General features: G+C 52.2%; 1 protein-coding gene across 1 annotated transcript in view; it reads right to left on the bottom strand.

Annotated features, from left to right (window-relative positions):
* Positions 1-200: 200 nt before the first annotated feature.
* Positions 201-27,015, bottom strand: part of PADI1 (peptidyl arginine deiminase 1) — a 40,621-nt gene continuing 13,806 nt past the window's right edge. Inside the window, exons 2-16 of the mRNA XM_057744393.1 lie at positions 19,132-19,312; positions 17,947-18,019; positions 17,217-17,278; positions 15,777-15,894; positions 15,565-15,690; positions 13,782-13,960; positions 13,535-13,632; positions 12,360-12,483; positions 11,797-11,904; positions 10,240-10,394; positions 6,373-6,517; positions 5,459-5,552; positions 4,328-4,407; positions 3,407-3,532; positions 201-434 (exon numbers count right to left, since the gene is read on the bottom strand). Of these exons, the coding sequence (XP_057600376.1) occupies positions 201-434; positions 3,407-3,532; positions 4,328-4,407; positions 5,459-5,552; positions 6,373-6,517; positions 10,240-10,394; positions 11,797-11,904; positions 12,360-12,483; positions 13,535-13,632; positions 13,782-13,960; positions 15,565-15,690; positions 15,777-15,894; positions 17,217-17,278; positions 17,947-18,019; positions 19,132-19,312 (1,903 nt within the window). The remainder of the gene's footprint in view (positions 435-3,406; positions 3,533-4,327; positions 4,408-5,458; positions 5,553-6,372; positions 6,518-10,239; positions 10,395-11,796; positions 11,905-12,359; positions 12,484-13,534; positions 13,633-13,781; positions 13,961-15,564; positions 15,691-15,776; positions 15,895-17,216; positions 17,279-17,946; positions 18,020-19,131; positions 19,313-27,015) is intronic.

The raw sequence follows: 27,015 nt of genomic DNA, 5'->3' as shown, positions 1-27,015 counted from the left end.
TGGAGAGGGAAGAACGAGCGTGGTCCTTCTCGAGCTGGGTAGGCCACTCCAGAGGTGAGGAGGTGCGGTGTCCAATCCTGTATCCTGGTACCCACGGTGACCAGCACACTTGCTGATAACTCAGGGAGAAGCGCCCAAGTCCTCACCCTGGCGGGATTCCTTGGCAGGTGGGCAGAGAGGATGGCGGGTGGGGAGCAGGCTCAGGGCACCATGTGCCACCACTTGAAGGGAAAGGGCTTCCGGCGCACGTTGGTGCCACAGTGGATCTCCCCAAGCAGCTTGTGGTAGGACAAATAGTCATCGATGAAGATACAGCGGAGGCCCAGCGGCTCCAGCAGGGACCGCACCTTCTCCTCCAGGCAGCAGCGGCCGTTGATGATGGGCCCGAAGGGTTTGGGGATGCCCAGGTACTTGCCTAAGACCACCATGTTCACCTGTAGAAGAGAGAAGGCAAGAAAGAGACCCAGTTAGCTGGGGATGCTCTACACCTGGGGCCTCTTCTGGGTTCTGGCTCTGTCAGACCCATCCCCAGGGCTCAGGCCACGAAGGCCGGCACTTGTTCAAGAACTAGGGTCTATGGAAGCAGAAAAGATATAGATTCACAGTTGGAAGAGAGTATTAATAACAGGTAGGGCTGCCAGTAACATACAAGGGTGAGTTAAAAATTATCTGCACTTTGGCTGTAGAATTTACAGAAGTTTTAATATAACCGGAGTGCGGGTAATTTTTGACCCACCCTCATGCATGGTAACGTCATATAAATAAAAGTCACCCCTTCTTCCAACACTTTTCTCCACCTATCAGAAAATTAGATTACCCAACTTTGTTCAAACAAGATTTTACTGTCATCTGCCAGAAACTTGTACAGTGCATGTACCCATCTACAAGGTCCACGGTATGAATGTCGCAGGCGTGGTGCATTTTTGCACTACCCACCAAGTTCAACCGTTCCTGGAAGCCCTGGGAATTGTTCCTGTTTATTAAGCATCTTCTATGTGCCAGATATAGTATCAGTAAACCTCACAGCCTCCCTCCGAGGCCATGGCTTGGACCAGTTAAGTAATATAATCAAAGCCCCACAGCCAGAGAACGGGGAGACTGCAATTTGACTCAGGTCTGACTCATACCAAAACCCGTGCTCTTTCTACTCTGCCAGAGTGTAGCACTGTGGCTGCCTGGGGAGCTAAGGAGTGGGGGCAACGGGCTGGGAGCTCTTGCGGGCACCTGGGTTTATCTCTGGTGGCACCTCTGCTTCCCTGGCTGGGGTCCTGGCAGGGGGCCCTAACACCAGGGAAGGGAAGTCTGCCCAGGGCAGGGTGTGGAGGCTTCTTCTTCTTTTTTTTTTTTTAATATTTATTTATTTATTTGGACACACTGAGTCTTAGTTGCGGCCGGCAAACAGGATCTTCGTAGCTGCATACAGGATCTTTAGTTGTGGCATGCAGGCTCCTTTAGTTGCAGCACTCAAACTTTTAGTTGTGGCATGCATGCAGGATCTAGTTCCCTGACCAGGGATGGAACCTGGGCCCCCTGCATTGGGAGCGCACAGTCTTAACCACTGGACCACCAGGGAAGTCCCCGGTGGCTTCTTAGATGTAACTTCAGAGGGCAAGAGGAGCCGTCATTGGTGTTCAGAGGGGACACTGACTCACTGGGTCATCTCAGCGTAGAGTGGGCTGTCCTCACACTCTCCGTGCCCCAGCCCCTCACCCTTAAGTCTGCCCTGCAGGGCCATCTCCGACTGGGACTAACGTGGAGCTGGAGGGTCCCATGGGGTCAGTCGCATAGCCTTGGTCTTAAGCTGCCTAATTGCCCACTAATGGGCCAGAACATACTGGAATGGGAGAAGAACAATGGGCAGGGAGAGAGGCCAGGAGCGGGATTCAGGAGCATCTCCAGCCCCGGTCTGCTTCCTCCTGGGTGAGGACTCAGGAGATGGGAGGCCGGTCCATTTACTCGCTCGGAGACCTCAGGCAAGTCAACCACTCTCCTCCAAGGACTTCTTTCCCCTTCTGACAATAGAGGGGTTACCTGAGTGTTCCCTAAGGCCTCCCAGGAAGGACATATTGGGTCCCTCCAGCTGGACCTGGACTGAAGCTGGGAGATTCCCACAGAGGGGTGTGTGTTGGGGAGGGCGCTCCCAGCAGGTGTGGGCGAGGTCACAGCCCAAGGAGGGCCCTCCTCCCACCCTCAGCCAAAACCAGAGCCAGGTCACCCCTTGGAGCTTTGCTGTCTGATACCGTAGCCATGAGCCACATGTGGCTGCTGACATTAAAATTAAATAGAGGCAAAAATTCCGTTCTCATTCACACTGGCCATGTTTGCAGGGCTCAGTAGCCACATGTGGCGGCATCCGTGTCATATCTCACAGATGGAGAACATGTGCCTCATCCAAGAAGGTTCCGACAGCACCACCTGAGAGCAGTGGTTCTCAACCAGGGCGATTTTGCCTCCCAGGGCATTTTGCAACCATCCTGCAATGCATAGGACAGCCCCCACAGCAGAAGATCCTTTTATAACTGAGATTCTGAAGCCCTGCCTTCAAGGTCTCTGCAGGAACCCCACCGCAAGGAGTCAGGAGTGAATGTGATCCTGGTGGGGGAAGCCCCACCCCTTACACTAGCCTCCAATCAGGACCTCAGGATTTACTCTCAATTTTTGGCTGGTCCAATGACAGGGATTCAAGTTAAAGGCCTCAGGCTGAAGAGGGAGGGTCTCCCATCCTGGGGAACCACCCCTCACCGCTGTCAATGCCCGGACGTCCTCTCCCGAGGGGCTGCTGGGCACTTGGGCAGGGCTGTGCCTATAGCATCACTCAGGCCCCTCCCAGGGGCCACACCGGTGAGATCACATCTGCTCATCTGCTTGTCAGCTGCCTGAGTTAATGACAGTCAGGGAGGCAGCTGCCACCTGCCATGCCTGCCCGACTCAGGATCCCTCTGGGGAGCAGACAGCGGGTGCCAGGCTGGCGAGCAGAACAGGCAGCTGAGGCCCAGAAACAAAAGCTTGAAACATTGGAACCAAACCACGCTTCCATGTTCAACTCTGTGGGGGCAAAAGCCCTCAGTTGTGGGGGTGCCCGCTGCACTGTAGGATGTTTAGCAGCATCCGTGGCCTTTACCCAGTAGATGCCAGTAGCCCCCTCCTCATGTGCCAATCAAAGTGCCCTGGGGCAGGGGGTGGGGGTGGGTTGCAAAATCACCCTGGTTGGGAACTACTGATGGAGATTTTCTATATCTGCCCCCAAAAGCAAACACTGGAGAGGTCCGCAGGGCCCACCCCAGCTTCCTTGCCAGTCTGCCCTTAGACACGGACAGCGTCTCCTCTGGAGCCCCAACTAACTGCCCACCAGGACCCCGCCAGGCCCCAGGGATGGAAATGATCCATCCTCCCTCCACACTCTCACCATGTCGGGGAAGAAGGCTTCTGCATATGAGCTGCTCAGGAAGAAGAGCTGGGGGATGTCCACGATGTCCCGCTCGGTCAGGCCCAGCTCCCGCTTCATCACCTCCCGGTTCCAGTCGATGCATCTCTGGGGGCGGGAGGAGAGGCACAGGCACCCAGGGAGCCAGGAAGGATCCAACGTTTGCTGAGCGCCTGCTACGTGTCGGGCCCTGTTCAAGGCCCTCTGTGCCCTTCAGCTCGTTTGATCCTCAAAACAGCTTTGTGACATTGATACCCCAGATGGGGAAACTGAGCCTCAAGTGACGTGCCCAAAGGCACAGAGCTAGGAAGTAGTGGACCTGGGGTTTGGACCCAGGCAGTTTCTGGTCCCCAAAGTGCTTGCCACTACCCTACACTGTCCCAGCCACAGCTGGGCTTATGTTCCTGCCCAGATCAGCTGTTTTAGGAGAAAAGTGTCGGGCACCACTGGGGAGAAGCATGGGGCCTCCTCCCATCTACTGAGAGGGACTCTGTGTCAGGCCCGCACCAGGCGCGTGGCAGGCTTTAGCCCCACCCCTTCCTGGGACCTCCTTCCACCCCATCTCTTCACCAACTCACCAGGTCTCCTTGACTCCCACCCACCCCACCCCTCACCCCCACAGGGCCCCATTTCCCCACCACATCTCTCCCATTTCACCAGACTTCTCAGGGAACTCAATTCCAGTTCCCTAGAAATCCATCATTTCTCCAAAGTGGGGTGAGATCTCCCCCATCAGACTGGCATGGCTGTGTCTCTTCCATCAGAATGCGGGTTCCCAAGAGAAAAGGCCCAGCCCTACCCACAGGTCTCAGCAGCCCCCAGGAGAGTCAGAGGCCCAGGGCTGAACCCCTCACTCCCACCCCAGCAGTTCCTAGGGCTGCTTCACCCGCCACCCCCCCTCACCTGTGCATAGAGGTTATCATTCCAGAGACGTCTGTCTGCCAGCATCTCATTAATGCTTCTCTTCACCTGGTGCTTTAACCCTGCAAGAGAAGGGAGTACTGCCTGGGGCCACCTCGAGCCTGGGCTGCAAAATCCGGGCCAGGATTTTTCTCCCACCTCAACACCAGGGTCTGACGCTAGGATAGAGAAAGCCAGACACTGCAAACCCTGATGGGACGGAGCTCTGGCTCCAAGTAAATCCTGGTGATGGATTATAAACTCCTTGGGAAGGGACCCCTGAGCTGGGGGCCTAATAATTACAGTACAGCTACCATTACTGAACACCCAGCATGCTCTGGGCATCCTCTTATATTTATTATTGATCTGTAAAACAATGCTTGGTCGGGTTAGTTATCACCCTGCGTTCATGGGAGAGGAGACAGGGGCACTGAGAGGCTCAGAGCACACCCTTGATCTCACAACCAGCAAGTGGCAAAACCAGGATCTGGATCCAGGTCTAACTTTGCTGAAGGCTAAGCCACATCCCTCCCAGTGCTCCATTCCTCAGGTGAGAACACTGAGAGCCATGCTGGGGAAGGGGGAGGTGCTCAAGGGGGCCAACCAGGCCCCTGGAGGGTCTGTGAGTTCCCAGAGGAGGGTCCACAGAGGGGTCCTGACCACCCTCCTAGCTTCTCACCCTCCCTCTTTTGAGTCCCTGACACTGCTGCTTGCTGCTGCTAAGCCCTGGGCAAGTCACGTCCCCTATCTGAGCCTCAGTTTCCTCCTTTGTGAAAAGGGATAAGGAGAAGGGGGTGCAGGATCTGGCTGGGCAAGAGCGTGAAAGCACCTGAGCAGATGGGCACACAGGAGGACTCATGGCTTCCTGCTCCTTTCTTCCCCTGGAGTGTAGCCGGGAACAGCCCGCTGTATGGAGGGGGCCACCCAGGCTTCCATCCCTGGCCCAAGAAAGGGACAGCCCACATCCCTTGCCCCCATATGAAGGTGTTGGGAAAATCAGTGATGGACTCTGCACTAAAAGCTGGCAGACAAAGGGCCTGTAAACAGAGTGTGGCCATGACAGGCATCAGTGGTGCCCAGAGCTGGCAACGAGAGAGCAGGATCTGGCAGGGTGACGGGCTCACCGGCACTCACCATCAAACTGGACTGCCTCCCCGTAGCCCTCCTCCTTCTTCTCTTGGAACAGTTTGAGGCAAGCGCTGGGGCTGGCCAGGAGCAGCCGGAAGCCCTGGCACAGAGGGAGGGAGAATGGCTCACTGGACAGGTTCCCCCCAGATGCAGGAGACCCCAAACTCAGGAGGGGCCTGAGTTCAGAGGCCAGACTGCACATGGAACCCCCCCCGTAATCCCCCCACCAGCCACAAAGGACTGTTTGCAGTTCCCCCAATCCTCCAAGCCAGTTCACACCTCCAGGCCTTTGTCTGTGGCCTTCTCCTTGCCTGGAAGCCCTTCCCCACTTTGTCCACTAGGGAACTCAACCACTGGTCACTGGGAGGCCTCGCCTACCAGGCTGCCTGCTCCCTGCAGGCCGTGCCCTCCCCGGTCACCTCTGCAAGGCAGTGAGTGGTTAACATGTTGGTCCAGAGCCCACCATCTGGGTCTGAATCTTACCTACTGGTTAATTGCCCTTCTGAGCCTCAGTTTCCTCATCTATAAAATGGGGGCAATGACAATAGTACCCACCTCATGGGGTTGCTAGAGGATTCAATGCATTAAAACACGTACATCTCATAGGTGCTCGGTAAATGTTACCAATTATTACCAGCGGCATTCCTGGGTCTTGACTGAGAGTTTTGGATCAGAGCAAACACCCAGTAAGTGTGAGTGTGAGAGTATGAGAAGTGAGCGAACGAGTGCCCTCCCGACCTGGGCTCTGGCCTCCTTCAGGAAGCTCCTCCTGATTCACACCACCTGGCCCAGAGGGTACCCTGACTCCAAGCTTTCTACGGACAGAGGTAGTGAAGTAATTTCAAGTGGCTTTGCCCTATCTTGACCCATCAGGGCAGGGAGAGGCAGAGGTGGCTCAGACAGGAGGAGAGGGGATGTACCTTTTGGTCGGAGGTGGGCACAAAACTCAGGAACTCATCCACGTGGCCCACAGAGAGCCAGTCGGAGTAGAGCTCCACGGGAGCCTGCACTTGCTGGGCCTGCAGGAAGTCGCGCACCACCTTGGCCATTCGCCGCCCACCGGACCTGGCCGGGGAGGGAAAGAGCAGGGTCACCTGGTGCCTGCTGTGTGCTGGTTCCCTGCAGGCACTTCCTGAGCCCCTCCCTGCCCAAGCTTCCCGTCAGCCCTCTGAATGGGTTTTCTTTTGTCCCCACTTCCTGGCCCCAGCCCCCGGGCGCTCCTAGGAACTCCCTGTGCATCCCGAGCGTTGCCCAAGAGAGCCTGTCCCTCCCTCACCCCAAAGCATCCTCCCCAAGGCCAGAAAGGTCCTGCCATCCCTTCCCGCAAAAGAGAGTCAAATGAGAGCCCTCCGTCTGCCAAAGGGAACTGAAGACCCTCATCTCAATTCTTGGGACTCAGAGAGGTTGACTCTTTACCCAAGGCACCCAGACTTTTGTTCAAAATATGACTGGGACCTGGCAAGCCGCCCTCCACCCTGCTTAATCCAGTGTTTCCCAGAGCATGGAAATTGTTGGCCATTCCCCATATCCCTCACTTCCTTTAGGTTTAACTCAAATGTCACCTTCTTTCTTTATGTGGATTTTGGAAATAGCAACAACCCCTCAACTCCTTTCCCACCTTTCTTTCTCTTTACAGCATTTGGGACTATATCTCATACTTGACATCTCCTTTATTGTCCGGCATCCAGTGTAAGCTCCAGGAGGGCTGGGATTTTCTCTAGATTCACTGCTGTTTCCCCAGCACCTCTTATAGATCAGACCCTCAAAATACTATATTTGTGAGTGATATTAAGGCTTTTGAACAGCTGTGTAAGAGTCCACAGTCTATATAACTTGCATACGTCATCGACAAGACTAGAAGGGAGACCCAACAAGCAGTGACACATGACAGCACTGATTTGATTTGGGGGATGGGAATGTGGAAAATACTTTTCTTGTATTTCTGTTATTTTAATATAGTGTGGCAATTTTAAAAGACCTCTTTAAAAACAGTGAGACGGTAGAGAAGAGTGAGACTTCAGAAATTATTCATGAGCAGAAAGCGGCGGGAGTCAGAAACAAATAAGGTTGGAGGAGGGGCAGAGTCCCTCCTTGGGACTCTCTGTAGCCCTCTGCCTGGAGGCAGGGAGATAGACCAGATGACCCCAGCCCTGGGAAGCATCAGACCTGGTCTCTGAGTCACATCAAAGCTGCCACCAGGAGGCAGAATTGTTCAACCATCGTTTTAAATGTGAGGAGCAGAGCGTGGAGAACCCAAGACAGCAGTGAATGGAGGGGGCATTTGCTAAGCACCTACTGTGTGCCTGCCTGAGGCTCCTCACACTTAGGTATCTTGTTTAATCCCCATGATAACCCTATGATGTATGTACAAAGAACAGGCCCAGGCCATGATCTGAATTCTGCCCGACCAAGCTCTCTGACCGCATCCTCCCCCATGCTCCCTGTTCACTCTGCTCCAGCCCCACTGGCCTCCTTGCTGTTCCTCTAATGTCTCTGGCATACTCCTGCCTCAGGGTCTTTGCACTAGCTGTTTCCACTGCCTTGCCCATTCTCCTCCCAAATAGCCACACCTTTAACTGTCTCATTTCCTTCAGGGAAATGTTAACCTCTCCCTAATGCTTCTTTTATCTATCATACTAGATGATTTATTTATTTATTTGTGTATTTATTTATTTATTATGTCCACTTACTGTCTGTTTCTCTCTGCTAGAATGTATGTAGGTTGTCTGTTTCGTTTACTGCAAAGGTCAGAAGCCAAGATAGGAACACAGGACAGCAGCCTGGGTGTTAAATTTTAATTTGGGGTCCAAGGAGGAGATCTGGATTCTCTTCCCCTAACTTGCTGTGTGGTCCCAGGCAGTAGCTGTTCCTCTCTGAGCCTCAGGGCCCCATCTGTCCACCAAGAACTTTGTTCCTGGTTTTCAACACAGTGGTCAACGGAGTGGGGCCCAGCTGTGCTGAAGACCACCACCCCTACCACACACACGCCTTCCCATCCAGGGTCTTTGGTCTGAGCCTGGGAGTTTCCAGAACATTCCTTTTATCCCCAGCACTGGGCCCCAGACCTGGCATATAGGAAGTCTCAATAAATATTTATTGAATTGATAAACGAATGCATGAATGAGTGCATTCGCTTCACTTATCTAAGCCTCAACTTCCTCATCTATAAAATGGGGATAATAGTCATCCTAACCTTATAGAGCTGTTGTTAGAACTAATGGTGGTAACCTGGGTAAAGCACCATGCTTGTGGCATGTAGGTGATCAATAACTTTTATCCATTGAGTTCCAGCCTGCTTCAAGGCAGAGCCAGGGCTAGGGCTCCAGCTAAACAACGCCTAAGCATTCCCAAGGTGGTTAACATGAATCCTTTATCCCCAGTCATGGCAATTATATTGCTAGGACAGGGATTTTTTTTTTTTTTTTTTTAGGACAGGGACTTTTTAATAGGCCCATTTTACTGATGAGGAAACTGAGGTATGCAGTATAAAAGAAGCTGTTCATTTAATAATCACCTGTCACCTGATATATCCCTAGCACCTTCAACAGTGCCTGGCACATGGTAGGTATGCAATAATATTTTTAAATGAATTAATCAAGCACCTACTATGTGCCAGGCCCTGTGGTAGATAGACACTAGTTAGGATGTACCCCAAATCATGTGGCCAATAAGTGGCAGAGCCAAATCCGTCGAATTTCAAAGCCTGTGCTCCTTCCTCCCGGATCCCCCCCGCTGAAGCACAGAATGACTGCCTGGAGGTCCCAAGGTCCTTCTGCCCCCAGGGCTGTGGGCAGGATCCGGCCCCAGAGTAGTCCTGGACATGAGTCACCAGCAAGGTGCGTGCACTCCTCTTGTCCTGGCCAACCTCAGCCCGGGGCACCCAGCCTGGGCACCTGGCTTCATGCCTGGGACTGGTGCCAGGAAACTTCACCTTACCTGATCCAGAGCCCTGAGGCCACCAGGGTCACCACTTGAGGCTGAGTACTCCAAGGCCCAAAACCAGACAGCCAGGGCTTGGGGAGGCAAGCTGGGACAGGCCTGGGCTCCATGCCAACCCCACACAAACCGGAAGGCGTCCTCCAGGGCCTGTGGTGGGCTTAATCTTCAGGCAGGAAGCAGGGGATCGCACCAGGATCCCTGTGCTACACACCCCATTCTTCAACTGCGCACAGGTTGGGTGGGGACCCACTCAGGGAGATTTAGCAGATACTGTCATCTGTCTGAGCCCTAAACCCTAAACACCTTGTTTCCTGCTCGATGACAGCTGTCCAGGGTGGGACCCATCAGGTTACCTCTGTCACCCTGGTATCCTGACCTGCAGCCACGTGGTGCTGTCTGCGCCCTCTCTAGCTGTTGCTAGGACAACATCTATTTTGATCTCCTCCCCAGAGACGGCGGTGGATCCATCTTCTACTTCTGCACTGGATTACACATCACCTCCCCGCTCTTCTGATGTTTCAAAAGAAACCAGAAATCTGGCTTTTTATATGAAGTTTCCTGATGTATGTATATTTAACACTGGTGATGAATTATGCTCGTAAAATACTAGGCAGGCCGAAAGACCATGGGCCACGAGTTTGTTTTTTCCTAAGATTCTGCGATTGTTCCAATCTAAGATTCTAGGACTCTGAGCCTTTGATTCTAGGATTCCATGCAGGAAGTTAAGGACACTTCTCAGACTGGAGAATTGTGTTTGGGGTGGGAGGGCGCGGTTGAAGAGCGGATGCTGCCTTGGGTCCCCTGGGCCTTCCCGTGCCCTTTGCCACCCTCCTGCCCGGGCTTCTCACTTGGGAAAGCTGCTGCCGACGAGGATTCGACCCAGGGGGTACTCCTTGCCCTCCACCCGGACCGGCGGGCTGACATCCAGGTTGCCAAAGGAGTCAAGGCTGGAGGCATCACCAGACAACTGGATTTCCCGGGCTACATATCCAAAGTCAGGACCCTAGGGGAAGACCAGTGAGACCCCCCCCCCAAGAAGGAGGGGTCAGTTAGAACAGGAAGAGACAGCTCTTGGGGAAGGGGGGGCGAGGGGTGCTCCTCGGGGAATCCCACTCCCTGAAAAACAACCTCTATTCACTTTTCACGAATCCTCCCTGTACCCTGGGCATTGTGCTATTATAGTCCAAGCCAATAACAAAACAACAACTAGAAAATCCCCAAGTATTTGTAAGTGAGACAACACACTGCTAAAGAACCCATGGGTCAGAGAAGAAATCAAAGAGGAGGTTACACAGTATTTTGAAGTGAAAGGTAATAACCACACAGCATGTTAAAACCTGTGGGGATGCCAGTAAAGCTGCACTTCCAGGGAATTGCTGCAGCTCTAAACACATATATTAGGAAGAGAAAGGGTTGACAAATCTTAGCTTTCGTTTCCAGCTAGGCAAAGAACAGCAAATTAAACCTAAAGAAAGTAGAAGGAAGGAAATGGTAAAGACAGAGCAGAGACCAGTGGAAAAGGCTCTGGCCAGGTCAAGTTCAGGGTTTGGGGTCAGGCCCTTGGTTGATGCAAATTCACCCTGCAGGGCTCATGGCCACCTTCCCAGGGGCTGGTCCCTGATCTCTCCAGGCTGGGGTAAATACCCCTGTTCTGGTTGCTCATGTGCTCCTGGACTTTCCCATTAGAGCCCCCACCCAGACCCTGGCATTGTCCTGGCCGTGGGGGAGGGAGACCAGTAAACAGGCAGAGACATGAGCTCTGAGACAGGGACCCATCCCAAAAGGCGGTTCAGGGGCCATGGAGGCAGCCCCTCTGGTTTTGCATCTCAGTGCCACCGCTAACTAGCTGTGTGGCCTTGGGTAAGTTGCTTAACCTCTCTGAGCCTCAGAGAGTCCACGTGCATCAAATGAGCAACTGTGTAAAGCTAGGAGGGAGGGCCTGGAACTCAAGACACGGTTGCTGGAGCAGCTCTTGTCACCCTCCTGTGTACAGGAGGCAGCATCATGCCTGGCACGCAGTAGGTGTGCAGAAAACATTCACTACCGGAAGGGAGGCCCCAGCTCAGGAAAGCAAGAGCTATGGGGGTTCACTAAGGGTGTGTTCCCCCCAAAAGCCAGTTTGGTCTCCCCAGGGCTGACTCCTCTGTTCATTCCCCCTTGGGGGAGAGAAAGACCTCCAAGGAGGACTTTGTTGGCCTGCCCCTCCCAGAACAAAAGGGTGATTTGCATGTGATTTGCATTTCATTTGCATATCCCACCCAAACCTCCCACTAACTCCCCATTTGCCAGAACCCACCACCTGTGTCCTTTTGCAACCCCTAAAAGACTAGGACCAGCAAGACTGACTGGAGGATCCTATAGGAGGAGCCACCCATGGTTTCCCCACTCTGCCCTTTGCCAAATACCAGGATCCTCTTATAAGGGAAATCCTTCAGGCCTCTGTTTCGGGGGGAGTCAAAGACCACTGGGAAGGATTTGTGAGGGGCTTCAATGTAGCCAAACTCCATCTCGTCCTGGGAGAAGGAGAGAAAAAGACCACAGTGACCTCCTCAGTCTAGTATTAAGAATGGGCTAATCCCCCCAGGCCCGGGGCAGGGCAGGGCAGGACATCTTCCCCATGACCCGGAGGGTACAGGGGGCAGGGAGCAGAGGTGGAGTGACGCCTCTTGGACCCCAGACAGGGGAGGACTCTGCCTGGGACCAGAGCACTTGGAGGGAAGCAGGAGAGACTGGAGCGATGCAGGCAGTGGGGCGAGGTGGGGGGTGGGGCGATCCCCTAGACTACACGCCCCCCTCCCCCCACCCCCACCCCCGGGCCCCGAGTCCTGCCGCCCAGGCCAGCCTGGCTTCTCTAGGGAGATGGAGGCCAGTAGGAGCCTGTGCAGGCCCGCTTTCCCAAAGCCAGGGTAAAGGATGGGATTCAGGCCTCCCAGGCTGACCCCTCCCCTGAGGTTGCTTCCACACCCACCTGGATCCAGCGGTCATTTCGATTCTCAATCTGAGGGCAGACGATCATCTTGCAGTTGGCTTTCAACACCAGATCAGACATGTCTTTCAGAAACTTCTCATTTGAGCCATGAGAGTCTACGACACTGCAAAACACAGGCAGAGGGGTGCGAAATAATGACCGCTGACTGTGGCCTTGGCCTTAGGGCTGGGAAGCAGGGAGTGGCTGGGGTGGCCTTCATGCAGTCTGTGCTAGGCCCCTTGTGGCCCCTGGGGGCAGGGGTTCAAACCCAGTCCCTGCCCTAGAGAGGCTCATGGGCTAATGACAGAGATGGAGAATGTCCTCAGGTCACATCAGGTGGTGGGTACAAGGGGAGGGACATACCCGGGGCTGTGGAGCCCAAAGGCAGGGCACCAAAGTCCTGGAGAAGGTGACTGGGGACTGAACCCCACTGGTTAAGGTGATAGTGAGGGGGCAGGTAACCCCATGTCCTGCTGTTTCTCACAATTGGCCTAAACAAAGGAGTCAGGGTGAGGTTAGTGAATGAACGAAAAGGAAGAGTTTCGTTCTGAACAACTGACCCAGGTCAGCAGAGCAAACCTGTTTGACCACACGCTTCCTGGCCTTTTGACTTATGTTCCAAGTCACCTATGGCCCTCTCCAATGGTCTGACCTCTGATGCAGGCGCCTGGAGTAGCCTTGCCAATCAAGGCTCACCTGCCCATCAAGGGGCCTAACAAGGATTCTGAGAGATGGCAGACAGACCAGGGACCCAGGCTGGGCCAGGGCTCGCAGAGGATCCTGGAGTCTGGGTTCCCAAGTTCTCTGCAGGCCCAGGAACACACCCACATCAGAGCAAGGCTGGGTCTCCTGCAGCCACCACCAGCCTGTACAGGGCCTGGCTCCACTGCCTGGAATAAATCCAAGATGCTCTGGGGTTGCTACAGGCAGGACAGGGTAGGGCAGGGGTGCTAGAGCTTGAGCCAGTGACCGCGGCCAGGGCCTTAGCTGCACAGAGCAGGTGGAGCTGATGGGCCCAAGCCAGCCTGCTGCTGGCCTGTTCCCAGCTTGTGCCCATGGGTGCCCACAGTGAATCCATCCAGAGTGAGTGTGGGGCCAAACCCGACCTAACATTCTGTTCATATGTCTACGAGTCCAGAGATGGTGGGAGAGCTACAGGAGGGGTGAGGCCTCACCTGCACACATACAGCTCCAGGGGGGGCTGGGTGTTGGGGGTCATGATCCAGGGGGCCATGCGGAAGGCCACTGTGTCTGTGAAGAGGGGCACTTCGGGCTGGGCCTGGGGGGGAAATGAGGACTCAGTGGGCCCTTCAGGGAGCCCCGTCAGGCCTCAAGCCCTCCCCGGGCCCCAGCCTCCCAGCCCTGGAGCCTCCAAACTGGTCCCTGAAGTTCCTCATCCCCTCTCCCAGCCCCTAGTGCCACACATACCTTGGTGTCCACCAAGCTGACACTGAGCGAGACCAGCCCTGAGAAATCAGCATCAGGAAAGGCGAGCCCCTCCACATAGAAGCTGATCTTCCGCTCCCCTGGCGGCCGCTCCACTTCATAGGACAGATGCTGGGGCCCCAGCACCTGCTTGTAATTCGAGAGGGAATTCCCACCTAGGGGGAGCCAGAGTCAGCACTGGGGGGCCAGTGCTGGGACAGGGGTTGCAAGGATGCGAGGACAGGAAACCTGAGGCCAGGAATGCAGGGGCAGAACCATCTTTGGGTTAGATCTACTTGGACACTTCTCCAGCTCTGCCACGTGCAAGCTGTGTGACACAGCCTCTCTGAGCCTCAGTTCCTCATCTGTAAAATGGGCTAACATTATGTTTCTCATGAGGTCAGTGTAAGCTTTAAACCAGATAAGGAAATAAAAGCAGCTGGCACAAAAGGTGAAAACAAACCCAAAGGTCCATCAACAGATGAACGGATAAACAAAACGTTGCATGTCCATATGCCGGCATGTTACTCGTCCATAAAAAGGAAGGAAGTCCTGACACATTGCTACGGCTCAGATGAACCTTGGGGACACTATACTAAGGGAAAGAAGCCCGGCACAAAAGGCCACGTATTGCATGATTCCATTTGGACAAGATGCACAGAATAGGTTCATCCACAGGGACAGAAAACAGATCGCAGTTGCCTAGGGCTGGGGGTTAGGGGGTAGGGAGTGACTATGAGTAAGTACAGACCTTTATTTGGGGGTGATGAAATGTCTTGGAGCTAGAAATTTTGTGGTGTTTGCCCAACATTGAGAATATACTAAATGTCACTGAATTGTTCACTTTAAAATGGTTAATTTTATGTTATGTGAATTTCATCTCAATTTTTAAAAAAAGCACCTGCACATCGTAGTTCTGGCCCCTCCCTTTTCCCCCTCCCCTGAGGGCTGTCCGAGCAGTGCCACCCTGGCACACGCTTACAGCAGGAAAGCTTGTCAGCTCACTTACAGAGACTTTGCTTATGTTCTGGTATCACGGTAAGTGTTTCCAAGCTGGACCCCTGCGTAACCTTCCACCATTGGAACATTCTGACCCCTGCCAGGCTCATTTCGCTGGAACAAGTTCTGAGTCCGTTTGAACAGAGGAGGGTGAAGAGGAAGAAGGAAGGGGAAGGAGAGGCCTCTCATTATTTATAAAGGTGAGTAAGGGTACCCCAGGGTTCAGGATTGGTGTTTTTGCTGTTTTTTGTTTGTTTGTTTGTTTTGTTTTGTTTTTTTTAAGCCACGGACTTTGATTAATAAACTCTCTGGCGGAACAACTGGACTCTGAAAGCGGGCCTGGGCCTCAGCTTTGCTAGTCCTTGCCCCCACCTCACCCAGCCTGGACAGTGCTTGTTATACACTGAGAACTCATTCCATGCTGACCAACCAGAGGAGGGATGGGTTCGGGAGAAGAGTCAGGGGTAGTGGAAAGAAGAGAGGCTTTGGTGCCCAAGAGACTGACTTTGAATGCCTGCTCCACCCCCAACTGGTTGTGTGACCTGAGGGCAGTGAAGTCACATGTCTGAGCCTCAGTTTGTCCCTCTGTAAAATCGGTCTAGTTTGGGAACCTCTTTCTTGGGCAGTATGTCATGTCCTGATGGAGTGGCTGCTTGTAAGCGCTAGTGAGAGTTACAAAACGATGATGGAAGAAGGGAGAGATGAGGATAAGAGAAGAAAGAAATAGTTTGGAAAGCAGAAGATAGAGCAGGGAGGGAAGAGGCCCCTCCAGGCCACTCACCCCTAGTGCAGAAAACCCCCACTCTCCTGGAATCAGAAAATGGCACATTCAAGACCAGCTTGTGGCTGTCAAAGAGCTCGTCAGGGCCGTCGCAGCTCAGCACCATTGGGGACATGTCCTGCAGGTCTGGAGAGAGTGGTACCCATGAGACAACCCTGGTCCATCCCACACCATCACCCTGGACAACCCCATACACCCCTTCTGTTGCTCACCATCCAGTGATGTCAGCTGGGTGCTGGAGAGATCAATCTCCGTGGACCTGAGACTATCCCGATCACAGTTCACCAGCAGGACAGCCCCATAGCCCTCAGGACCCCAGCGCCAGGTTTTCTGTGGCAAAACAAGAGGCTTTAGGGTCATGGGACCCAGGGGTCTCTGGGAAGGCGTTCTAGACATGGATAGAGCTGTCTGCTTTGTTAACTTGGAGACTTCTGTATTCTGGGTTTGCTTGAAGATTTAAAGAGGGATCATAGATTTGGGTACTAGAGTTCCAGGTCTCTAGACCCAGAGCCACTCCATGCTTGTGCAGTGAACAACCTGAACAACCATGCACAGCAGCCCCTCCCAGCCATCACACTGGAAAAGGAAGGGTGATGGTGCCAAACCCAGAAATGGCCTTTGCCAGTCTGCTGAGCTTTGGCCCTGCCTGGGGGACAGAGGCTGCTTTGCCCTGACCTTGATAGGGCAGGAGAATCCCTGGGAGACTCTCCCCCTCCCAGTCCCCTCCTGGGGCCTGTCCCAAAGTTGCCTCTGATGTTCACTTGCAGACCCTGCAAGAAGGTCCGAGCTGAGAGGTGGGGAAAATGGCTGGAGCCCTGCCTCTGTGATCAAAGCTCTTCCTGACATGCCTCTACTTTATCTCCACCAGACTCTGCAATGTAGGGCTTATTTTCCCCATTTCACAGAAGAGGGAAAAGGGGCTCTGGAGAAGTGAACCCCAAATCTCATAGGTGGGGTTCAAACTTGGGTCTGGGGGACCTCACAGGACCATTGCTAACCTATATGGCACTCTTGTCCACCCCTCTGGGTAGATGCTTCCCTGTACCGGGGCCCAAGACATGACTTGTATCATAGGCCCCACCCACCACCTTGCCGAAGCAAGCTTGTGCAGTGAACAACCTGCACATCCATCCATGGCAGTCCTGCCCCATCTTGTCTACAAAGACTTGTGTGTGATCCAAACATCCTCTCTGGGTCTTTCCCAGCAAATTATATCTCCTACCCTCCCAGGGTGGCTTTCAGATACATCCTGTGGGATAATGCCTTGAGCTCACCCCATCCTCCTCCTCACTCTTCAGGATCTGTCAATCACTTGACAATCTTTTATGAAGCAACTACCATGCTTGGGGGTCCAAATGCAGCCCGGAAATAGAAAAGGCCTCAAGCAAAGGAACCAATCCCAGTTCTAAGGTGGCACAAGAGAGACCCAGACAGGGTAAACTGTTTTCCAGGAGTCACACAGCATGTTGATTACACAGTTAAGGCCCCACTTATGCTGATTTGGGAGTCTTTAGATGACTTCCCTACACTGTTGGATACTACAGACCCTAGGAATCCATTGCCCTTCTAGAGAGAGAGCCCACCCCACCCCGGGACCAACCCCAGGTTTGCCTGGCGACCCTGCCATCCTGGGGTAGGCAGGAGAGTCCCACCTTGTCACCTTGGCCCCTCTTCACCTTGCCCGTGCGGCCAGTGTCGACGTCGAGGGAGATGTCTGAAAAGAGATGGAGAGGGGCTACCAGGGCTCCCCAGCCCCGCCCCACCCTCACACCATACCATCCAGGTTGGGGCAAGCTTTTGCCCCTCCCCAAGACCATGACAACCAGGAAGCCCTGTTCTGGGGACCACACCCAACCACAGGGAGGCCCTCGTGGCAGCCCCCTTGCTTCTGGGTGAAGAGCCTTTGGCTCTTGAATTTCTCACTCATCTACACCCGCTGAATTGCTAGCTCTTGGGGGACCTCCCTCTGGAGGTTGGGACAGGGCCTGAGGTTCTAGGTGATGGTTCTGTGGTTATCGGGGCCGACTGCAGGGGTCTGGCTGAAGGTGGCATGTGGCTCTCCATGGTTTAGTGATGAGTCAGAGTTCCGGTGAGTGTGAAAGGCGGACTCTGGATGAAGGAGTCCTATTGTAGGTCTGGCTGGTGACAGATGGGCAGTGCAGTTTCTCGATTCTCGTGGCCCTAAGTATGGCTGGGACTCCAGCCCTGAGGTTCTAGAGTGGATGGACCGCCTCTGAAGAAGCCAAGCTCCTCGATGGGGGAGGAAGATGGTGGGGAGGAAGATGGCCATGGGCCTTGCACTCAGGGGCTCCCCTAAGACCCTCGAGTGGCCAGCATGGAGGGGTAGAGGGATGTACAGAGAGCCAGGGGGGCAGGACTTACCAGCGCCAGTGAGGTAGAGCATGCTGTGGCCCAGGACACCACCCTCCTGCCGTCCGAAGTAGGAGACCTTCACCTGTGGGAACATGGTCAGCCCTAAGCCAGCATGGCTGCCGCTTCAGAGATGGCCGTGGCTAGGGTAGCTGGGGGGGACACCCCGATGGCCCTGCTTATAGGCATGGGGTGGGGGGGCCCCGCTACTCCCTGCTGTTGCAGGCCCACAACCCACGGGTTGGAGTCAGATCCCCCTTCTCCAGCTGGAGAGGCTGTGGATGCCTCCCCTGCTCCCAGGACTGGGCAGAGTGGCAAGGAGGGCCAGACTGGAGTCTGGGGGTGGTGTGGGCAGATCCCAGAGGCAGCAGCTGGACCCTCAGGAATCCACGGGGATGTCAGAGAGAAAGGATGCACAAAGGGGCAACTGTCACCAGTGACTTAGGCAAGTTCCTCAACTTCTCTAAGCCTCTGTTTCTTCATCTGTAAAATGGGAAGAATAACCCCTCCACCCCATAATAGCAGCCCAAGTTCACAGAGCTTTCCCCATGGCCTAGAACCCATGCCCAGAACTTGACCCGGGCCATCTCAGTGAGCCCCCAGGCTGGCCCCAGTAGACGGGGCTCAGAGGTAGGATTTGAGCTCCGGGCCTCTGCTCTCCACAGCGACAACAGTCCCTACCTTTTCGGTGTCATTGGAGACAAGGCTGAATCAACAAATCAGGGGTCACTGTGCGTGGTGGGTGCCTGGGAGTGAGTGAGGAGGGTGTCCTCTGTGAAAGAGATGGCTTCCTGCTCCCTTAGGTGGGAGACACACACACCTCCCGGTATGTACTTGTGTCCACGGCAGTGCATGTGTGCACGGGTGCTGCTGAGGAATCCTGTCTGCTCGGGAGTGGGGGGCTTGTTTGGAGTCTGTGTGGAGTTGAACACAGGGGTTAAAGGGGGTGTTTGTGAATTTGAGGGGGCGAGCAGGCAGGCTGTGCTTTTACAGAGGCGTTCATTCTTGTGCGTGTGTGTGTGTGACCTCGGGGCGCTGGGGTGGGTTTGCGTGTCTGGGTGTCTGTGGCATTGTAGCAGGATGTGTCGTGTGGACATGGGTGTCCAGTCCTCGTGGGGTTTGGTTGAGTGGCGGTGATGTGTGAACGGGGTGTACTTCATGGGGGTTCTTACCTTCTGTGGGGAAGTAGCCTCTTACCTTGAGATCATTTAAAGCCTTACTGGCTGCGTCCACGGATATGATCACGTCCACGCCGGCATTCAGGGGCCAGCGGGCCTTGCCTGTGGGCTCCGTCACCTGTGCTGGGTCGTAGACCATGGAGACCTCCACCCCGGAGCTCCCAGAGACCCCAAAGGTCTCAGCGCCCTTGGGCACATCACTGACAGAAAGGAGAGAGGAGAGCGTCCGGGGTTCAGGAGAGAGACCGGCGGGTAGTAGGCTGGAGCTACCGGGCTATGCAAACAGCACCCCCAGAGGCTGTGGTGGGGCGTGGCGGGGGGAGGGGGTGCCACTGGCCAGGAGACCAGCCTGGTTGGGCCCCAGGGCCCCATCCCAGCTCCCCACTGATTCCATGTGACCCACCCTGGGCACATCGTCCCTGGCCTCAGTCTCCCCATCTGCAACATGAGGGGCTTAGAGCAGAGCAGTGGCTGTTGAGTTCTGTTTTAGTGGCAGAGCCCTTTCAGTGGGCCTCCTGTGGACCCCCAGACAGAAGATGGACAAAAGGGAGCCAGGGAGGGACTTCCTTGGTGGAACAGTGGTTAAGAATCCAGCCGCCAATGCAGGGGACATGAGTTCGATCCCTGGGCTGGTGAGATCCCACATGCCTCAGAGCAACTAAGCCCATGCCCACAACTACTGAGCCTGTGCTCTAGAGCCCGCAAGGCACAACTATTGAGCCCGTGTGCCACAACTACTGAAGCCTGTGCACCTGGAGCCCGTGCTCCACAACAAGAGAAGCCACCGCAATGAGAAGCCTATGCACCACAATGAAGACTAGCCCCCGCTGGCCGCAACTAAAGAAAAGCTCGCGCACAGCGGCGAAGACCCAACACAGCCAAAAAATAGAAAATAAAAAAAAAATTTTTTTAATAAATAAAAATTAAAAAAATGAGAGCCGGGGGTGGTGCTGAGCCACGGTATTTAACCCTTCCACTCCCACAGTGGCCCCTAAGGCTCCAGAGAGCAGACGCTGAAAACCTCTATACACCCCCATTTCCACCCCTCCCCCAAAGCTTCCTGCTCTGATGCTTCCAAATTCTCTAACCCAACAAGAAATCCATTCGAGACCACCTCTTACCTCCTCCTCTGCCAACCCTATAGTGCTGGGCAGCTTCTTCACTGGTCTCCCCAGGCACACCTGTGCTCGCTCCAGTCCATTCCCCAACAGAACCAATGACTTTGTTCCTATGCTCCAAAGCGATGGTTCCTGTCACATACAGCAAAGTTCTCACAATGGCATACAAGGTCCCCCCTGGTCTGGATTCGGTTTTCCCTACTCTGCTACCACCCCACTCCCGGAGAACCTCCTCCTCCCCACTCGGCTCAATCCTCGCTCACTCTGCTCTAGCCACACTGATCTTCCTGATGTTCCATGAAGCTGCCAGGCTGTCCTGCCTCAGGGCCTTTGCACTGGCTCTTTCCTCTGCAGAAAATGTTCTTCCCCCAAAGATCGACACATCTCATTCCCTTAGCCTCTTCAGGGCTCTGCTTAAACGTCACCTTCTCAGTGAGTACCCCACCCCCCCGCCATCACTCCACTTAAGGCTACATCTTGCCCCACCTTCTCCCCCTCTTTCCTTATCCTTCTCACTCTGCTCTGATTCTTAATCATACTGTTATGCATTGTCCGTCTCTCCTGTTAGAAGATCAGGTACACCAAGGCAGGGAGTTCTGTCTATCTTGCTCACTGGTATATCCCAGCACCTGTAACAGTTTTTGGTGTGTAGTCAGTCTCATAAACACTTTTTAATTGAAGAAATGGATTCAGTTTCCCCTACTCTGCAGGGGGATTCTGGCCCGTCTGTACCCAGTGGTACAGAATTTGACTGATGCCAGGACCCAGTGGAAACTTCTCCCCATCCACCTGATACACCACACCCACCCAATACTCAAGAGCTCTGGGCTCCAGAAAGGGGGCTTGCAAAGCCCTCAGTCTGCCAGGTCCTAGCCAGAGGCACCCATCTTCCAGGTCTCCACGCTGCTCCCCACACCACCAGCTGCTCCCAGCCACAGCAGGTAGGGGCCAGCCTCCCTGGGTCATAGACTCAGAGGGGATGCTCTGCAAACTTGGGGTACAGGGCACCCAGAACTAAGCCAACAGACCTCTGGGGGCGCATCTTCTCCATCCCCTGAATAAACCTGAGCTGTGTGCCTCTCTGTCCCAGTCCTGGGATGGGCCCAGGGTTCCATGAGGCCCTTGACCATGTAGAACGCGCACTCTGGAGGGGAAGTCAGACAAGGGAACTACACGTCAGGGCGCCCCACGGCCATCCCCCAGGGCAGGGCCATCAGCCTCAAGGCCACCACCCAAAGTCAAGTCCACTTGCAGGTGTCCTCCCAACTGCAGAGATGCCAGGGCCAGGAGGATCCTTTTTTTTTCATGCTCAATGTTTAATTAAAATATACACTTTTTAAAATAATATGACATTTTTATTATAAAAGTAGTATTAGAGATTCCTTGAAACAACAGAAAACAGAGAAGAAGGTTAAAATTACACCTTGATTGGCAGCATTGTGATCTATGTTTTTGTTTTCTTTTTCTGTTTCATACATATTTACACATAAAGACATCACCTTCTCCCTTCCCCCCACCAACACACACACGGGCACAAAACTGAAATCTTACCAAGTATACTGAATTTTTTTTTTAAATGTGTTTACCCCAGGGCCAGAGGTATCCTTTGGTATATCCTCCTGCCTCCATCCTTTCCTGGACCCCTGAGCACCCACCCACCTATTAAACCTCCTGGAGAAACCAGACACCCTTCCCTCATCCCCACCGTGGTCACTCAGTCCCCATGGTGACGATGGTCATATTTCCAACAATCCCAAGTCCCACTTAGGGCCTGGCTCTCTGATGCGCATCGTGGCCCCAAAAAGCCGTTATTCTCCTCATTTTAAAGATGAGGCTGGGGCTTCCCTGGTTGCGCAGTGGTTAGAAATCTGCCTGCCAATGCAGGGGATACAGGTTCGAGCCTTGGTCCAGGAAGATCCCGCATGCCACAGAGCAGCTAAGCCCGTGCGCCACAACTACTGAGCCTGCGCTCTAGAGCCCGCGAGCCACAACTACTGAAGCCCGCATGCCTAGAGCCCGTGCTCTAGAAGAGAAGCCACTGCAATGAGAAGCCCTCCCACTGCGACAAAGAGTGGCTCCCACTCACCGCAACTATAGAAAGCCCATGCGTGGCAAAGAAGACCCAACGCAGCCAAAAATAAAATAAAATAAATTTATAAATAAATAGATAAATAAATAAAGATGAGGCTGGGTGGAGAGGGACCCCTGGGCCCTGCAGGCTGTTGGCACAACCCATAGCCTCCACCCAACACTGCTGGCCTCACCATCCCCATGAGGCCCCTTCAAGCATCCTCCCATCTTATGTCCCTTTGTCATTATTTAATCAGTTACCATAGGAACCCAAGTCTCCCAGACTCTCATCCTCTAATCTGACCCCATCTCCCATCCTCCCCCACTCCCAGTCAATCTCATGCACCATCACCAGCACGGGGGCCTCAGCCACATCTGGGAGAGCTTCCTTGACCTTTTTTCCGTAACAGAAACCTGCTCTCCAGGACCACTGGGCCCAGACATGCGCCAGGGTGTGACCTGCTCCTCACTGTCACTTCCAGATCACTGTCACTCTGTCCTCATTCCTGGAGGGTGCCAGCTTCTGCCACTGTCTCTAGTGCTGCTGACACCGCTTGTATTTCTTTCTTTTTTTTTTAAGAAATTTTATTGAGATATAATTGACCTACAATGAACTGCATATATTTAAAGTGTACAGTTTGATATTTTTTCCTTATCGGTAATGTATATATGGCAATCCCTATCTCCCAATTCATCCCACTCCAACCCCTGCCCCCCACTTTCCCCACTTGGTGTCCATATGGTTGTGCTCTACATCTGTGTCTCTATTTCTGTCTTGCAAACCAGTCGATCTGTACCATTTTTCTATAATCTGCATACATGTGTTAATATACAATATCTGTTTTTCTCTTTCTGACTCATTTCACTCTGTATGACAGTCTCCAGGTCCATCCATGTCTCTGCAAATGTCCTGATTTTGTTCCTTTTTACAGCTGAGTAATATTCCATTGTATATATGTACCACATCTTTTTTATCCATTTATCTGTTGATGGACATCTAGGTTGCTTCCATGTCCTGGCTGTTGTAAATAGTGCTGCAATGAACATTGGGGTGTATGTGTCTTTTTGAATTATGGTTTTCTCTGGGTATACGCCCAGTAGTGGGATTTCTGGGTCATATGGTAACTCTAGTTTTAGTTTTTCAAGGAACCTCCATGCTGTTCCCCATAGTGGCTGTATCAATTTACATTCCCACCAACAGTGCAAGAGGGTCCCCTTTTCTCCACACCCTCTCCAGCATTTACTGCTTGTAGATTTTCTGATGATGCCCATTCTAACCAGTGTGAGGTGATACCTCATTGTTGTTTTGATTTGCATTTCTGTGACAATTAGTGATGTTGAGCAGCTTTTCATGTGCCTCTTGGCCACCTGCATGTCTTCTTTGTAGAAATGCCTATTTAGGTCTTCTGCCCATTTTTTGATTGGGTTGTTTGTTTTTTTGATATTGAGCTGGATGAACTGTGTATATATTTTGGAGATGAATCCTTTGTCTGTTGACTCATTGGCAAATATTTTCTCCCCTTCTGAGGGTTGCCTTTTCGTCTTGTTTATAGTTTCCTTTGCTGTGCAAAAACTTCTAAGTTTCATTAGGTCCCACTTATTTATTTTTGTTTTTATTTCCATTACTCCAGGAGGTGGGTCAAAAAAGATCTTGCTGTGATTAATGTCAAAGAGTGTTCTTCCTATGTTTTCCTCTAGGAGTTTTATAGTGTCTGGCCTTACACTTAGGTCTTTGATCTATTTTGAGTTTATTTTTGTGTATGGTGTTAGGGAGTGTTCTAATTTTATTCTTTTACATGTAGCTGTCCAGTTTTCCCAGCACCACTTATAGAAGAGGCTGTCTTTTCTCCATTGTATATCTTTGCTTCCTTTGTCATAGATTAGCTGACCATAGTTTATCTCTGGGCTTTCTCTCCTGTTCCATTGATCTATATTTCTGTTTTTGTACCAGTACCATATTGTCTTGATTATTGTAGCTTTGTAGTATAGTCTGAAGTCAGGGAGTCTGATTCCTCCAGCTCTGTTTTTCTCCCTCAAGATTGCTTTGGCTATTCGGGGTCTTTTGTGTCTCCATACAAATTTTAGGATTTTTTTTTCTAGTTCTGTAAAAAATTCCATTGATAATTTGATAGGGATTGCATTGAATCTGTAGATTGCTTTGTGTAGTATAGTCATTTTCACAATGTTGATTCTTCCCATCCAAGAACATGACATATCTCTCCATCTGTTTGTGTCTTCTTTGATTTCTTTCATTAGTGTCTTACAGTTTTCTGAGTACAGGTCTTTTACCTCCTTAGGTAGGTTTATTCCTAGGTATTTTATTCTTTCTGTTGCAATGGTGAATGTGATTGTTTCCTTAATTTCTCTTTCCAGTATTTTGTAGTTAGTGTATAGAAATGCAAGAGATTTCTGTGTGTTAATTTTGTATCCTGCGACTTTACCAGATTCATTGATTAGCTCAAGTAGTTTTCTGGTGGCATCTTTAGGATTTTCTATGTATAGTATCATGTCATCTGCAAACAGTGACAGTTTTACTTCTTCTTTTCCAATTTGAATTCCTTTTATTTCTTTTTCTTCTCTGATTGCTGTGGCAAGGACTTCCAAAACTATGTTGAATAGTAGTGGCAAGAGTGGACATCCTTATCTTGTTCCTTATGTTAGAGGGAATGCTTTCAGTTTTTCACCAGTGAGAATGATATTTGCTGTGGGTTTGTCGTGTATGGCCTTTATTATGTTGAGGTAGGTTCCCTCTGTGCCCACTTTCTGGAGAGTTTTATCATAAATGGGTGTTGAATTTTGTCAAAAGCTTTTTCTGCATCTATTGAGATGATCATATGGTTTTTATCCTTCAATTTGTTAATATGACACCTCTTGTATTTCAATAGCCACGTGGGTGATAAACCACAGCCTGATGCCTCAGTCCCTTGGCCTCCTCTCTTCCCATGGTCCTGTCCTCCACAGGGCCTCAGCCACCCTCTCCCGTGGGTGGACCCCAGACTTTGTCATTGCCAAGAACTGCACCTGCGACAAACTCCCCTACTAGCCACCCACTCTGATACCACCTCCTAATCCACTAGCTCACTCCTTCTACCATGCCAACTCCACCAGGACTTCAATTCCACTGGGACCTGCAGCCAATGAAGGCTGAGCCATCTCTGCCCCTTCTCACCAGCCCTCACCCTTCACCTTCTCTCTTCCCTTCACCTGCTTAGATCCCATAATCCCACATTGCGGTTACTCTCAAATCCCCTGGCCATCTTTCCCTCCATCACACTGCCTGGCAAAGCTCCAGCCATAGTCAAGTCCACCCCCCCAACTCTACCTCTGCACCTGTGCAGCTGGCCACGGAGCACTTAGATTCATGACCGCTGATATCCAGTGAGCCTTGACACTGCCCGGCAGTCTTACAACATTTCCAGGGAGTTCTCTTCTCTTTCACCATCCTAGAAAACCATTCCATGCCTCTCCTCTCTCCAGAAAACTTCCTCACCACCTCCCCCTCCTCACTCAGTGCCAGTCCCCTCCTTCTTCCCACCACTTCACCTGCCTCTGAGCCCATGGCATCTGCCCCTGCCCCGGGACAATGGCTGGGCTGCCCCAGCCCCCCACTGCCACCCGGTGCACACTCCCTAATCAATGGCATCTCCCCAGCCTTGACCCTTCTCGCCCTCAATCATGACCATACAACTACTCTGTGAAGATCCCCCACCCTAAAACTTCACCCCTCATTCTTCAGCTCCCTTTATAAGGAAACTTGTCGGGAGTTATGGACACTTGCTGCCCAATTCCTCCTTCCCGTTGTCTCTGTAACCTGCCTCTAACCAGGCTTTCCTCCCCACAGCGTAATCGAAACAACTCTGCTGCCGAATCCAAAGGTCCTTCCTCTTCTTCCCCTGGGTGACCTGTCAGAGGCCTTTGACCCAGGTGATCAGCTGTCCTCCTTGGCATCTGTGACACAAGGCTCTCCTGCTCTCCTCTCACCTCCCTGGCGGTCTTCTCTGCTACTCCCTTCTCTCACCCTATTCTAACTCCAGAATCCCCAGGCCATGGTGCCCTGGCAAATGTTTACCCACCAACAGTTGGGGGGATGCAGTGTATGCGTATACATAAGTTTTTAATAAACTTTACTGATACAAATGCTGTGTAACACATGGTATACAAACAAGAGTCCAATTTCCCCAATAAATTTGCTGTCATAAATTTACAGTCATAAATTTATGTGATGTGAACGTTGATTGATATTTTCATTTGTGTTCGAGAGTAAGAGGAAAGTGAAACAATGAAGACATCAAACTTTACCCCTTCATTAACACCGTGTGCAGCTTCTTTGCTGAATCAGAAGATGGTGGAAGAGCACCTCCTCATATTTTTGTGTTAATCTCAGTGTAACAGCTATAAACACCAAATTTCATCTGCGTTATTAACCTTTTCTTCAACAATAAAACAATAAATGGAGTCCTGTTTTGTAGCCTCTGCCAATTTCCATGGTGTAAATACTCCCACTGCAGTCAATTTCAAGTTACCACCTCAATGTCGTTGAACTCAGAGTTGCAAAGAGGTGCACAAAGTCCCCCCATATACAGCTATCCCACCACACAGAGGAAAATGATCATGGAGCATAGATGATGGTAGAATGTAGTAAAATAACTGGGAAGTGATGCATCTTGAGCATTTATTACCTTTGTTTTGAATATAATTTATTTAACAGTAAGCAT

Source organism: Hippopotamus amphibius, chromosome 1, assembly GCF_030028045.1.
Source record: "Hippopotamus amphibius kiboko isolate mHipAmp2 chromosome 1, mHipAmp2.hap2, whole genome shotgun sequence".
Lineage (NCBI taxonomy): Eukaryota > Metazoa > Chordata > Mammalia > Artiodactyla > Hippopotamidae > Hippopotamus > Hippopotamus amphibius.
The sequence above is the reverse complement of the archived record's forward strand: the minus strand, read 5'-3'. Positions and strand labels throughout refer to the sequence as shown.